At 37.9% G+C, this 15,664-nt stretch overlaps 1 protein-coding gene across 2 annotated transcripts in view; it reads right to left on the reverse strand.

Moving 5' to 3' along the window:
• Klhl1 (kelch like family member 1) overlaps window positions 1-15,664 on the reverse strand; it is a 456,733-nt gene that overhangs the window by 169,170 nt on the left and 271,899 nt on the right. For both annotated transcript variants that reach the window (XM_055609989.1, XM_055609990.1), the window contains exon 5: window positions 13,030-13,242. In XM_055609989.1, the coding sequence (XP_055465964.1) occupies window positions 13,030-13,242 (213 nt within the window). The remainder of the gene's footprint in view (window positions 1-13,029; window positions 13,243-15,664) is intronic.

Here is a 15,664-nt window from a genome sequence, read left to right on the forward strand (position 1 = left end):
GGACTTTGGGCTTTGCACAAAATGAGGAGGTAAATTTCCTCTTCAAGATACTGCCTTAGATATTAGAAAAAGGATTGATAAATCTGTGTGCTTTGTAAGTCACAGCAAACTAGGATGTTATTACCTCCTGGAATGACTCATAATGAGATATTCCACTACCACCCCTTGCTCTCTTTCAAATCCATGTAATCTTTTTCTTCATTAAATGTTGACATATATATATCAACATATATTTCAACACATACATATGCATATTTTTATATCTTCCTTTATACTGACAATTTACAAATGTCACCTTGGCCTTTTGTCATTTCAATATGGTGGCTAGGATAAGTGGAATATGGAAAGAATACTTCTCTCTCATTTTTCCATATATATTATATATTTCCATATATGTATTATATATAATACATATAATTATTATATATATTATATATATATGAGTCATATATAATACATATGTGACTCCTTTTCCCATATGTTTGTGTATATATGTGTGTTTGTCATTGCTTGAATTTGTGTACAATATCTACACATGGGTGCTCTTGGAGGCCAGGAAGGGTGTCAGATCCCCTGGAACTGTAGTTGAAAGGCAACTGCTCTGGATGCTGTGACCTGAAGCTGGGTTCTCTAAAGAACGAGTAACGTTTTTTTTACCACCAAGCCGTCTCTCTTGGCCCTAGAAACTCACTGAAAAGCAAAATTAGAAAGTACTAACAAAATTTTAAAAAAAGAGCATCTATGTGTATGTTCTAACGTTTGCATGGTATTGAGAGTCAAACTAAAGACCCTGAGCATGATAAGCAGTCCAGTGCTGCTGCCCTATGCTTCTAGGCATGTTTTAATATTTAAATGTACACAATGTAAATGAGTATTTATGTGCATAGTATAAAGTTATGTTTTATGACACCAAATAAAAATCAGTGGAAAATTTGTTACAAAATATGAAAGTATACTTTTTAATGTCAAACTGACATTTGATCACTAATTTTATTTTAGAAAATTGAATACTATAAAAACAAAAATAATTGTGCTGGGTCTATTCTTTGTTTCATACATATTCATATAGTCAGCAAAAATGCCTAAATTTTCATATTTTTATATTTTTGTTAAATTTTATACTTTAGTGTAGTCAAGAAAATTATGAAAACAGTAACATGTAATTCTTGATTTTTAAAAAAAATAATAGAATGCATTCTTGGAAGATAACTCCTTTATCTGTTTCTTTCATTTTCCATTTCTTATGGCCTTTTTTAGTGTGGAGTCAAAAATTGAATTTATTTCAATATAGCTATTGCATTTCAAATCCACATAAAAGAGCCATTTCTGTCTCTGAGATTTTTTTGTCTTTTCTACTCTCCCAAAGCTCATTTGGTCTATTATTGCTCTCATTTAAAAGTCATTCTCATTTGGAGGGGCGGAGCCAAGATGGCGACTAGCACACACAGTTTCCGAGCTGTGGAAGAGATAAAGTTCTGAGCTGATGTGTGGAAGAACTTCTGAAGCCAGGGAAACAACGGAGAGACTTTCTAAACAACAGGGAACATCGCAGGAGGTGAAAACCTTGGTCTCGGGTCACCCACGGACTTGATTGGGGAAGGTGAGAAACGATCCTTTGATCTCTCGGCACTCCCCTCCCCCAGACCTCCCTCCTCCTCGGCACAGGCACAGCCGACTCGCCTTTCTCAGCGCAGACCTAACTGCCTGGGGCCTGCAGCCACCGAGGCGGAGCCCCAAGCCCTTTATCGGCAAAGGCCAGCAGTACTGTGTCTCGGAGCCCCAGATTCACTCGCGGCGGCTGCACCATCCTCCCAGGGCCCGAGTCTGCTAGACGCCATACTAGCTCCGCACGAGCGCCATCACTGACGGTACGGCCCGCCCAATCCCACAGTGACAGAGAATACGCTATATACTCACCAAAACCAGACAAAAACGCCATACAAGCTAGACACACCAGGCGCTGGGCCTCCGAAGCTTGGAGAGCACAGTAAAGAGACCCCAGGACTTCCCAGAAAGCATCTGGACTAGAAACCCAGTCTCCAGATACAGCGGGACTTTCTAACCTGGCGGCGGAGCAGCACTGAGCTGGCGGGGCACATCAGCCCTCCAGTTTAAGACTAACCAGGGCCAAACCAGAGAACAGAAAGGCTGATTACCCCGATTCCCACTGACGTGACCACCCTGAAATCTCCAGCTGCAGCAAGACCTCATAACCTGGCAGTGACAGCAGCACGGAACTGGCGGAGCACATCAAAGAAGCAGGGCCAAACCAGAGAACAGAGAGCCCAGATACGCCAATCTCTGCCAAGTGTCCTGCCTGTACAGCTAGTCCTCAGCATACGCTAAGGACACGGGACCTCTCTCAACTTCCTGAAGAATTCTCCAGACTCGAGAGAGAGACAGTACCAGTCTGATTGGCAGAATCCAAAAACAAACAGGGAAGGTCTCAGACAAGCCAATGGCCAGGGGTAGGCGAAAGAACACTTCCAACATAAATCAGGACATCATGACTTCACCAGCAAACCCCAAAACCGATGGATACTCCAATTCATCAGAAGCACAGGAAAATGACCTTAAAGCCATGCTTGCTCAATTATTTGAGGCTTATAAGGAGGAAATGAACAAATCTTTCAAAGAGTTGGCCAGTCAATTGGAGGTAAAGAAAGAAGAAATAGACAAAACCCTTAAAGAAACACAGGCAAACATAGCCAAACAAATAGAGGCACAAGTAGAGAAAAAATTAGTGGCATACAAAAAGGAAATGAACAAGGAAATAGAGTCCATCGTAGAGAGACAGGAATCCAAATTCAAACACATAAAAGAAATGGTGCAAGGCATGAAAACAGAATTAGAATCAATAAAGAAAACACAAAATGAGAAAACTCTTGAGCTGGAGAACTTGGAGAAAAGATCAGGAACCACAAAAGTAAGCATCACCAACAGAATACAAGAGATGGAAGAGAGAATCTCTGGAGCTGAAGACACACTTGCAGAAATTGATACTTCTCTCAAAGAAAAAGTAAAATCAGAAAAATTCCAATCACAAAATATCCAAGAAATCAAGGATGCTATGAAAAGACAAAATCTAAGAATAATAGGAATTGATGAAAAAGAAGACTCCAGGCTCCAAGGTCCAGAAAATATTTTCAAAAAAATTATAGAAGAAAATTTTCCCAACTTAAAGAAAGAGATGTCCATAAATATACAAGAGGCCTACAGAACACCAAATAGACTAGACCAGAAAAGAAACACATCACGTCACATCATAGTCAAAACACTAAATCTACAGAACAAAGAAAAGATATTAAAAGCAGCCAGGGAAAAAGGCCAAGTAACATATGAAGGTAGACCTATCAGAATCACACCAGACTTCTCATCAGAAACTATGAAAGCCAGAAGGGCCTGGGCAAGCATCATGGAGACTCTAAGAGATCACAAATGTCAACCGAGACTACTATACCCTGCAAAGCTTTCAATCAACATAGATGGAGAAAACAAAATATTCCATGACAAAACTAAATTTACGCAATATCTATACAGCAAACCAACCCTACAGAAGATACTAGAAGGAAAACTCCAATCCAACGAAAACGAATTCACCCAAGAAAACAGGGCATACAGATAACATCCCAACAAAAATGAAAAGAAAACAAGCAATGAAACAAGGTAAGATCATCGACTCCATTACAAAAGGAACTAACATGCATTGGTCAATATTATCTATCAATATTAACGGACTCAACTCACCAATAAAAAGACACAGGCTAACAGAATGGTTACGGAAACAGGACCCAACATTCTGTTGCATCCAAGAAACACACCTATGCAACAAAGATAAACACTACCTCAGAGTAAAGGGCTGGAAAAATGTTTTTCAAGCAAATGGTTCCAGAAAACAAGCTGGAGTAGCCATCCTAATATCTAATAAAATAGACTTTCAACCCAAGTTAATCAAAAAAGATAAGGAGGGCCACTATATTCTCATCAAAGGAAAAATCCAACAAGAGGACATCACAATTTTGAATATCTATGCCCCAAATACAAGAGCACCTACATTCGTAAATGAAACAATATTAAAGCTTAAATCATACATTGATCCTAATACCTTAATAGTAGGAGACTTCAACACCCCACTCTCATCAAGGGACAGATCAACCAGACAGACACCAAATAGGGAAATAAAAGCACTCACAGAATCCCTAAATCAAATGGACCTAATAGATGTCTACAGATCTTTTCACCCAAACTCAAAAGAGTACACCTTCTTTTCAGCACCACATGGAACCTTCTCCAAAATAGACCATATAGTTGGTCACAAAGCAAGCCTCAACAGATACAAATGGATTGAAATAATCCCTTGTATACTATCTGACCACCATGGACTAAAGCTGGACATCAACAACAACAGAAACAACAAAAAGCCGACACGCACATGGAAACTGAACAACTTACTACTCAATGACAGCTGGGTCAAGGAAGAAATAAAGAAAGAAATTAAAGACTTTCTAGAATTCAATGAAAATGAAGGCACAACATACCCAAATTTATGGGACACATTGAAAGCAGTGCTCAGAGGAAAATTTATAGCACTAAGTGCCTACAAGAAGAAATCCGTAACATCACATACAAACAACTTAATGGCCCAACTGAAAAACCTAGAAAAAAAAGAAGCAGATACACCCAAGAGGAGCAGACGGCTGGAAATAATCAAACTAAGGGCAGAAATCAATCAATTAGAAACAAATAAAATTATCCAAAGAATCAATGAAACAAAAAGCTGGTTCTTTGAGAAAATCAACAAGATAGACAAACCCTTAGCCAAACTAACTAAAAAGCAGAGAGAAACCATACAAATCAGCAAAATCAGACAGGAAAATGGGGACATAACTACAGACACTGAGGAAATCCAAACGATTATTAGGTCATACTACAAAAGCCTATATGGCACAAAATTTGAAAATCTAAATGAAATGGATAACTTTCTTGACAGATTCCATCTACCAAAATTAAGTCAAGATCAGGTAGAAAGACTGAATAGTCCTATATCTCCCAAGGAAATTGAAGCAGTCATTAACAGTCTCCCCTCCAAAAAAAGCCCTGGACCAGATGGCTTCAGCGCAGAATTCTACAAGACCTTCAAAGAAGTACTAACACCAATTCTCCTCAAACTATTCCATAAAATAGAAACAGAAGGAACACTACCAAACTCATTCTATGAAGCCACAGTCACTTTGATACCTAAACCACACAAAGATCCAACAAAAAAAGAGAACTTCAGACCTATCTCTCTTATGAACATTGATGCAAAAATACTCAATAAAATACTTGCAAACCGAATCCAAGAACACATCAAAGATATCATCCACCATGACCAAGTAGGCTTCATCCCAGGAATGCAAGGGTGGTTCAACATACGGAAATCCATCAATGTAATCCACCACATAAACAAAATGAAGGAGAAAAACCACATGATCATCTCCTTAGATGCTGAAAAAGCATTTGACAAAGTCCAACACCCATTTATGTTTAAAGTCTTGGAGAGATCAGGGATACAAGGCACATACCTAAAGATAGTAAAGGCAATATACAGCAAGCCTATAGCCAACATCAAACTCAATGGAGAGAAACTTAAAGCAATCCCACTGAAATCAGGGACAAGACAAGGCTGCCCACTCTCTCCATATCTCTTTAACATTGTACTTGAAGTCCTAGCCAGAGCAATAAGACAACTAAAGGAGATCAAGGGGATACAAATCGGAAAGGAAGAGGTCAAAGTGTCACTATTTGCAGATGATATGATAGTATACATGAGCGAACCCAAAGATTCAACCAGAGAACTTCTTCAGCTGATAAACACCTTCAGCAAAGTGGCAGGATACAAAATCAACTCAAAAAAATCAGAAGCCCTCTTGTATACCAAAGACAAAAAGGCCGAGAAAGAAATTAGGGAAACAACACCCTTCACAATAGCCACTAATAACATAAAGTACCTTGGTGTGACTCTAACCAAGCAAGTGAAAGACCTGTTTGAGAAAAACTTCAAGTCTTTGAAGAAAGAAATTGAAGAAGATCTCAGAAGATGGAAAGATCTCCCGTGCTCATGGATTGGTAGGATTAACATTGTGAAAATGGCCATCCTGCCAAAAGTAATTTACAGATTCAATGCAATTCCCATCAAAATACCAACTCAATTCTTTACAGACCTTGAAAAAAAGATTCTCAGCTTCATATGGAGAAACAAAAAACCCAGAATCTCCAAAACAATCCTGTACAACAACAGATCATCTGGAGGTATCTCCATTCCCGATCTCAAGCTGTACTACAAGGCAACAGTAATAAAAACTGCATGGTATTGGCATAGAAACAGAAAGGAGGATCAATGGAATCGCATAGAAGACCCAGAAATAAACCCACACACCTATGAATACTCAATATTTGACAAAGAAGCCAAATCCATTCAATGGAAAAAAGACAGCATCTTCAACAAATGGTGCTGGACCAACTGGATGTCTACATGCAGAAAAATGAAAATAGACCCATATTTATCACCCTGCACAAAACTAAAGTCCAAGTGGATCAAGGACCTCAACATAAAACCAGATACTCTAAATCAGCTGGAAAAAAAAGTGGGAAACAGCCTAGAACTCATTGGCACAGGAGACAACTTCCTGAACAGAACACCAACAGCACAGGCTCTAAGAGCAACAATCAATACATGGGACCTCATGAAACTGAAAAGCTTCTGTAAAGCAAAAGACACTGTCATCAAAACAAATAGACAGCCTACAGATTGGGAAAGAATCTTCACCAACCCTTTATCTGACAGAGGGCTAATATCAAGTATATATAAAGAACTAAAGAAGCAGAAAAGCAACAAACCAAGTAATCCACTTAAAAAATGGGGAACAGAGCTAAACAGAGAATTCTCGAAAGAGGAACATCGAATGGCAGAGAAACACTTAAAGAAATGCTCAACCTCATTAGCCATTAGGGAAATGCAAATCAAAACGACCCTGAGATTTCACCTTACACCCATCAGAATGGCCAAGATGAAAAACTCAAGTGATAGCACATGCTGGAGAGGTTGTGGAGAAAAGGGAACCCTCCTCCATTGCTGGTGGGAATGTAAACTGGTTCAACCACTCTGGAAGTCAATCTGGCGCTTTCTCAGACAACTAGGAGTAGTGCTACCTCAAGACCCAGCTATACCACTCCTAGGTATATACCCAAAATTTGCTCAAGTACACAACAAGGACATTTGTTCAACCATGTTCGTAGCAGCTTTATTTGTAATAGCCAGAACTTGGAAACAACCCAGATGTCCATCAACGGAGGAATGGATACAGAAATTGTGGTATTTTTACACAATGGAATACTACTCAGCAATCAAAAAGGAGGAAATCATGAAATTTGCAGGCAAGTGGTGGGATCTAGAAAAGATCATTCTGAGTGAAGTATCCCAGAAGGAGAAAGACAAACTTGGTATATACTCGCTTATATAGACCTACAAGACATGATAAACATAATGAAATCTACACACCTAAAGAAGATAATCAAGAAAGTGGACACAGGCGAAGGTGATTAATCCTCATTTAGAAAGACAAATGGGATGTGCCTTGAACTTATGACAGGAGTCTACCACAAAAGGCATCTGAAAGACTCTACCTAGCAGTGTTTCAAAGCAGACACTAAGACTCATAACCAAACCCTCGGCAGAGTGCAGGGAATCATATGAAAGAAGGGAAGTTAGTATGATATGGAAAGGATAGGAGCTCTACAAGGACCAAATATATCTGGGCACAGGGTCTTTTCTGAGACTGAAACTCAACCAAGGACCATCTATGGATATAACCTAGAACTTCTGCTCGGATGTGGCCTGTGGTAGCTCAGTAACCAAGTAGTTTTCCAAAGTAAGGGGAACACGGACTATTTCTAACAGGATCTCAAGGGCAGGCTGTTTGACACCTCCCCCCAGGGGAGGAGCAGTCTGTTAGGCCACAGAGGAGGACTTTGCAGCCAGCCCTGAAGATACCTGATAAAACAGGGACAGATGAAAGGGGAGGAGGTCCTCCCCTATCAGGGGACTTGGAAAGGGGCAGGGAGGAGACCAGGGAGGGAGTGTGGGGTTGGGGAGGGAATGAGGGAGCGGGATACAGCTGGGACACAGAGTTAACAAAATGTAACTAAAAAGAAAAAATAAAAATAAAAAAAAATAAAAAAAAAAAACTATCAAAAAAAAAAAATAAAATAAAAGTCATTCTCATTATATTCTCCATGCCACATCACAATAACATGTTTTATAATGACATGGGTTGATTCATAATTAATAGAAAAAATCAGGATGGATTTTCTTTTATGCGCATAAAAACTAAACCCAGAAGCACCCAATACACTAAGTGATATAAAAGCATGAACGTGTAGAAAACAAAGAAATATCTATTTTATTGCCAACTTAAGATGGCAATTGCCTTATAAAAATAGAATAGTGTTTATGGCATAACTGAACTATTGTTATTAATCAGTCTTTTATCACTTTTTATTTGTGAAATATCTGTAATTGCTTTTATGTGTGTGTGTGTGTGTGTGTGTGTGTGTGTCTGTATCTACAGCTTAGGAGAACAAAAATGAGAGTTAAGTTAGAGACAGATGATAAAGAGTTGTTGATGATAAGCAAAAATAAGACTTTAATCAATATAAAGCAAAAGATGATGATTTTTCTAGTCTTCATGGGTTTACAAAAATTCCTAAGAATATCTGGTCTTTTGAAACTATTAAGAAAGACTGAAAGCATTAGTTTCTAACAATTTGTTGTGCTGGCCTGTACATGATTCTAGCCTCTCAGTTAAATATTTCAGAGCATAATTCACATGTACTTAAAGAACTGTTTAATAAACTAAAGTAGTTATTTAATCAATTATTCATTTATTTATATTTTGCGTTACTACCTTAAGAATTTAAGATATGTTGAGTTTCAAATATGTAATGGTAGATGATTGAGATAAACTGGACAAAACAATTATCATTTCAAGGTTTTAGGAAAAATATGAGGAGAAATGTGTATAACACTAGCTTCAAACTGCTAAGCAATGCTAAATTAATGGTAATTTCATTAGTAAATTTTTCTTTTATTTGTCACTATCTCAATTTAACTTTTACACATTTGTGTTTTCATATGTGGATGAATGTGAACTGATACACACATATTCACATACAAATTAGATGAATGTATGTAAGAAACATGTAAACCTATGTGTAATGTGTAGTAGAGAACAAACAACCTGATAGGAGAATAATTCATTCTTTAATGTGTCAATTTAATTAAGATATATTGAAAGAAATCTTTATGCATTTCTGATGACCTAAGAGTAAGCTAGAAGGCTGGGGAAGACGACATGAGAAGGCACATTCATAATCTTTTATAGTACTTCCCTCCTTTTCTCCAATAAAGAATATCACAGTATAGACAGGGAAAGCTTGAAGATTAAATAGTTGCCTCTAACACTGAACTTAAATTTTTTCTGTTTCAACTTTCCAAGTCCTAGTCCTGGGATTATAGAAAAGAGCTGACATGTCCAGCAAATTGCTGACAAAATTTGAATAAAATCCTGACATTTCAACCAACAGAGAAAATGGGGATGTAAACTTGTACAACCACTTTGCAAATCAATCTGGCACCTTTTCAGAAAATTAGGAATGGTACTACCTCAGGACCCAGCTATACCACTCCTGGGCATATGTACAAAAGATGTTCAAGTACACAACAAGGTCATATGCTCACCTATGTTTATAGCAGCTTTATCTGTATTAGCCAGAACTTGGAAACAACCCAGATACCCCTCAACTGAGGAATGGATACAGAAATTTTGGTACATTTACACAATGGAATACTACTCAGCTATTAAAAAGACAAGGAAATTGTGAAAATTTCAGGCAAATATATGGAACTAGAAAAATCATCCTGAGTGAGGTAACCTAGAACCAGAAAGACACACATAGTATATACTCACTTAGAAGCAGATATTAGCCATATAATATAGGATAAACATAAGAAAATCTACAGACCTAAAGAAGATAAACAACCCTAGGGAGAGATGCTTAATTCTCATTGAGAAAGGCAAACAGAATAGAGAGCAGAAGTGGTAGAAAATACAGGAGCCTACAACAGATGTCCTCTGAAAGATTCCTCCCATCAGGGGATCAAAGCAGATGCTGAGACTCATAGCCAAAATTTGGGAAGACCACAGGGAGTCCCATGGAAGAAGAGGAAAATAAAAAAGACCCAGCAGGGACAGGAGTTCTTTAAGGAGACCAACAGAGGTAAAAAATCTAGTGCAGGGGGTCCTGCAGAGACTGAAGTGTCAACCAAGTACCATGCATGGAGAGGACCTAAACTCCCTGCTCAACTAGAGATCATAGCAGCTCAGTCTCCATGTGGGTCTTCTAGTAAGGGGAGCAGGAGTAGTCTCTGAGATGAATCTTGTTTGCCTGCTCTTTGATCACCTCCTCCTGGGAAAGTGGTCCTAATAGGACACAGAAAAAGAGAATCCAGGCAGTCCTGATGAGACCTGATAGACTAGGGTCAGATAGTAGGGGAGGAGGCTCTTCCCTGTCTGTGAACTAGATGAAGGAAGATGGTGGGAGAAAGGGAGGATATTTGGGATGGGGAGGAGAAGTCAGAGGGGGCTACAACACGGATACAAAGTGAATAAAATGTAAAAAAGAATAAAAATAAAAAATTAGAAAAGAAAACGTGCGAGTATTAGTGGGTAAATTTAAGAAAAAGACAATCAGCGTATCATTCTTCATTGGCTAATGTCATTGGTAATTGTCATCATTTGATTTTACTGCCATTACTGAGGATGCAGTCTTTGAACATACCTAGTATCAAAGGGAAGAGAAAATTATTGGAAAAATCTAGTACTGGGAATCACAATGTATATATTGTCTGCTTACATAAATACAGGTCTCATTTTCTTTAAAAAGCTTTGTGTCAAAGCAAGCTCTTATAATTAATTCAGAAAAAAATCCATAAAATTCAGTAACCCTGATTTTAGTTCCTAATTACTCTCCATAGTAAAATGAAAGACAGTTATTATTTTCAACTGTTTTGCAATTTTCTCATAGGAATATTTAAAAATTTCCAATCTTAAGTCAACCATAAATTTTTACTTACTGCTACGAGTTCATAGTTCCTTATTTCCCTGATTTATTAACTACTTACCTTAAACTCTTTTTGATATATATCTATATCTATATCTATATCTATCTATCTATCTATCTATATACATATATATATATATACGTACATATATATTGTGGTGGATTGTATGTAAAGAAATGTGATGAATGAATGATAAAAACTTTGTTAACCTGCAAGTGTACAATTACACATACAATTTCAGATATGATTTCATTGTATTAATTCACTTTGAATTTGCTCTTGATAATAATAACAGAAATTATACACCCTAAGTTAAAAATGTTGTATATAGATCAATCTTTTACTGTTACAAAGCTGTGATGATAGATCACAGGTAGATCATATAAGACTAATGTTTTTTTTTTTTTTTCTTCACAAAATGTAACTCAAAGGCTAGTGATATTTTAATTTCCATGGCTTGGTGTTTTTAAAGTACTGAGCATAATAAAATGATGTTCTAGAAAGATAAATGGTTAATTAAATATTTTGTTATTTCTGATACGATTTTAGTTGGAAAAGATTTTTGAATTAGAATTTATTTCAAGGATATGTCAACTCTTAGAAAATCTTATTATTCTCCTTTTCACTTTGTCCTCTGTCCTCATAAAAAAAAATGTAGTGATTTAGGTTTTTTTTCCTTATCTCTAGTGAACAAAGGTTCTATGCTGGATTCCATTGTTAATTTTGAACTGTCATTCAATTGATCTTAAATGTAAAGAATATATATATATTATCTAAGGAATTATCATATTATTTTATTGTAGATCAAATTTAAAGCGAGAATGACCACAGTTATTTAGAATGTAGTTAGGGGTTACGCTGGCTCGGTAAAGTAGTGGCTGTAAGTTCTCTTCCAAAGTCTGTGACTTCCCTAGCCTGGAGTTGGCGGGTTTCTAGTACCAGGCCTGATCTCCCTCTTGCTGAACAAGTCTTAAGTTTGAAAGCTGTTATGTACAAATAACTGATAAACAAAAAGGTAAGTTCAGGGAATCATATGAAAGAAGGGGAGTTAGTATGATATGGAAAGGATAGGAGCTCTACAAGGACCAAATATATCCGGGCACAAGGTCTTTTCTGAGACTGACACTCCACCAAGGACCATCTATGGATATAACCTAGAACATCTGCTCAGATGTGGCCCGTGGTAGCTCAGTAACCAAGTAGTTTCCCAAAGTAAGGGGAACACGGACTATTTCTAACAGGATCTCAAGGGCAGGCTCTTTGACCTCTCCCCCCCGCCCCAGGGGAAAAGCAGTCCTGTTAGGCCACAGAGGAGGACTTTGCAGCCAGCCTTGAAGATACCTGATAAAACAGGGTCAAATGAAAGGGGAGGAGGTCCTCCCCTATCAGTGGACTTGGAAAGGGGCACGGTGGAGATGAGGGAGGGAGTGTGGGGTTGGGGAGGGAATGAGGGAGCGGGATACAGCTGGGACACAGAGTTAACAAAATGTAACTAAAAAGAAAAATAAAACTAAAAAAAAACACAAAACAATATTATAGACACTTTAATGGGTGTACATTTGTTATCTAATTGATTTCAAAGTCTTTTTGTACATGTAATGCAATAATAATTTTTGAATGTAAAACCAGCCCCAGATAAAAGTTTATCATATTGATAAAAGCAAGCCTGAATCTATATGCAGCCAAAATGTTATTTAGATCCAGGATTCTTCACTTAGAACCTTTATGCCCTCTTACTTAATTTGAATACAGCACCTTATTAAACTCCTAAAATTCTGAATATTAATTTGAATTGTGTTGAATGTTTTCTTATGATGCAGAAATTTTTAGTATACCACACTTATTGAAGTAGAAGTACACAAAATTACCTGTGGTGGAAGCAGTGGCAATCTTATGAAGGCAAGGAGCATACTCAGGTCACTGCATCTCCGCTGCATGTCATACTTGACCCACATCATTAATGCGTGGAAGATGGTCTCTTCATCGGGGACGTTTACATCGTCACTGGCCAGTAGTTTATGGAGCTCTTCAGCTGGAAGGAGTAAAAACTCTTGGTTTCTGATTACTTCCATTATGTTTTCCTGAGGAGAGAAAGAAAAAAAAAAATCTTGGCATAAATTCTCCTTCACTCCTATGTGGCTGGCAAAGCATCTTAGATAGAAAATGTGAAAGGCAATCAATAACCTTTGTTCTCATTATAACATAATCCTTGAGACTCATCCTTCAGAAACAAGGAGCTCTTAAGAAGAAAGCATTGTAATTGTAATTGAAGTGTAAATGTATCTGAGACAGCAGAGATCTTGTAATAACTGGAGGATTATAACGCACATCTTTGTTATGCAGGCAGAATATATTCAGTGATTAAATGTTCAAGTTTCAAATGGACTGCTATGTAAGATTTAGCAAATATGAAGAGAATAACTTTTCATACTTTCAAAGGCTCAAATACACATACACAAATCAGAAAATGGCAATACAATTAACAGAGAGAAATAAAGAAACAAGGCAGCTTTGTTGTTTATTAGAAAAGGAAGAAAGACAGCTGAGAAACCACAGAAGTCACAAAATCATATGAGCTCTACTCACCTCTTTCTCTTATAATTACCTCCTCTCATGCCAATTCATTTGGTATAATTTGTTCCTGTTAGAGTTTTTAAATTTTTTTACTATTCATTATACAGTTTATTCTTTTTTTTTTCTATTGGAGATGTGTGTGTGTGTGTTTTATTCTTAATGCTTCATACTAATATTTCACAAAGTTTTTGTTAAAAAATATATGACTTTTTTTCTTTTTTCTTTTTTTTTTACACTTTATTCACTTTGTATCCCCCCATAAGCCCCTCCCTCCTCCCCTTCCCCCCCCCCGATCCCACCATCCTTCCCCTTTATCCATACCTATCCCTCCCCAAGTCCACTGATTGGGGAGGTCCTCCTCTCCTTCCTTCTGATCTTAGTCTATCAGATCACAATCGGGGTGGCTGCTTTGTCATCTTCTGTGGCCTGGTAAGACTGCTCTCCCCTCAGGGGGAGGTGATCAAAGAGCAGGCCTATCAGATTATGTCAGAGGCAGTCCATCTTCCCATTACTATGTAACCCACTTGGTCAGTAAACTGCCATGGATAACATCTGCACAGGGGTTCAAGTTTATCTCCATGCCTGGTACTTGGTTGGAGTATGGGTCTCTGGGAAGACCCCTGTGTTCAAATCTTCTGGTTCTGTTTCTCTTCTTGTGGGGTTCCTGTCCTCTCCATAATCTACTATTTACCACTTCTTACATAAGATTCCATGCACTCTGCCCAACAGTTGGCCATAAAGTCTCAGCATCTGCTTTGATAGTCTGCAGGGCAGAGCCTTTCAGAGGCCCTCTGTGGCAGGTTCCTAGGTTGTTTCCTGCTTTGTTGTTCTTCTATTGTCCATCCTCTTTGCCTTTCGGGATGGGGATTGAGCATTTTAGTCAGAGTCCTCTCTCTTGATTAGTTTCTTTAGATGTACAGACTTTAGGTTTATCCTATAAGTCTATATGAGTGAGTATATACCGTGTTTGTCTTTCTGCTTCTGGGACAGCTCACTCAGGATGATCATTTCCAGGTCCCACCATTTACCTGCAAATTTCAGAATTTCCTTATTTTTCATTGCAGAGTAATACTCCATTGTGTAGATGTACCACAATTTCTGTATCCATTCTTCAGTTGAGGGGCATCTGGGCTGTTTCCAGCTCCTGGCTATTACAAATAAAGCTGCTATAAACATGGTTGAGCAAATGTCCTTTTTGTGTACTTGAGCCTCTTTTGGATATATGCCTGGGAGTGGTATGGCTGGATCTTGAGGAAGCACTATTCCTAGTTGTCTGAGAAAGTGCCAAATTGATTTCCAGAGTGGTTGTACAAGTTTACATTCCCACCAGCAGTGGAGGAGAGTTCCCCTTTCTCCACAACCTCTCCAACATGTATTGTCACTTGAGTTTTTCATCGTGGCCATTCTGATGGGTGTAAGGTGAAATCTCAGGGTCGTTTTGATTTGCATTTCCCTGATGGCTAATGAGGTTGAGCATTTTTAAGTGCTTCTCTGCCATTTGATATTCCTCTACAGAGAGTTCTCTGTTTAGCTCTATTCCTCATGTTTTAATTGGATTACTTGGTTTGCTGCTTTTCAGGTTTTTTAGTTCTTTATATATGCTGGATATTAGCCCTCTGTCAGATAAACGTTTAATGAAGATTATTTCCCAATCTGTAGGCAGTTGTTTTGTTTTGATGACAGTGTCCTTTGCTTTACAGAAGCTTCTCAGTTTCATGAGGTCCCATTTATTGATTGTTGCTCTTAGAGCCTGTGCTGTTGGTGTTCTGTTCAGGAAGTTGTCCCCTGTGCTAATGAGTTCTAGGTTATTCCCCACTTTTTTTTCTAGCCAATTTAATGTGTCTGGTTTTATGTTGAGGTCTTTGATCCACTTGGACATCAGTTTTGTGCAGGGTGATAAGTAGGGATCTATTTTCATTTTTTCTACAT

Source organism: Psammomys obesus, unplaced genomic scaffold, assembly GCF_907164565.1.
Source record: "Psammomys obesus unplaced genomic scaffold, mPsaObe1.curated_primary_1811, whole genome shotgun sequence".
Taxonomy (NCBI): Eukaryota; Metazoa; Chordata; class Mammalia; order Rodentia; family Muridae; genus Psammomys; species Psammomys obesus.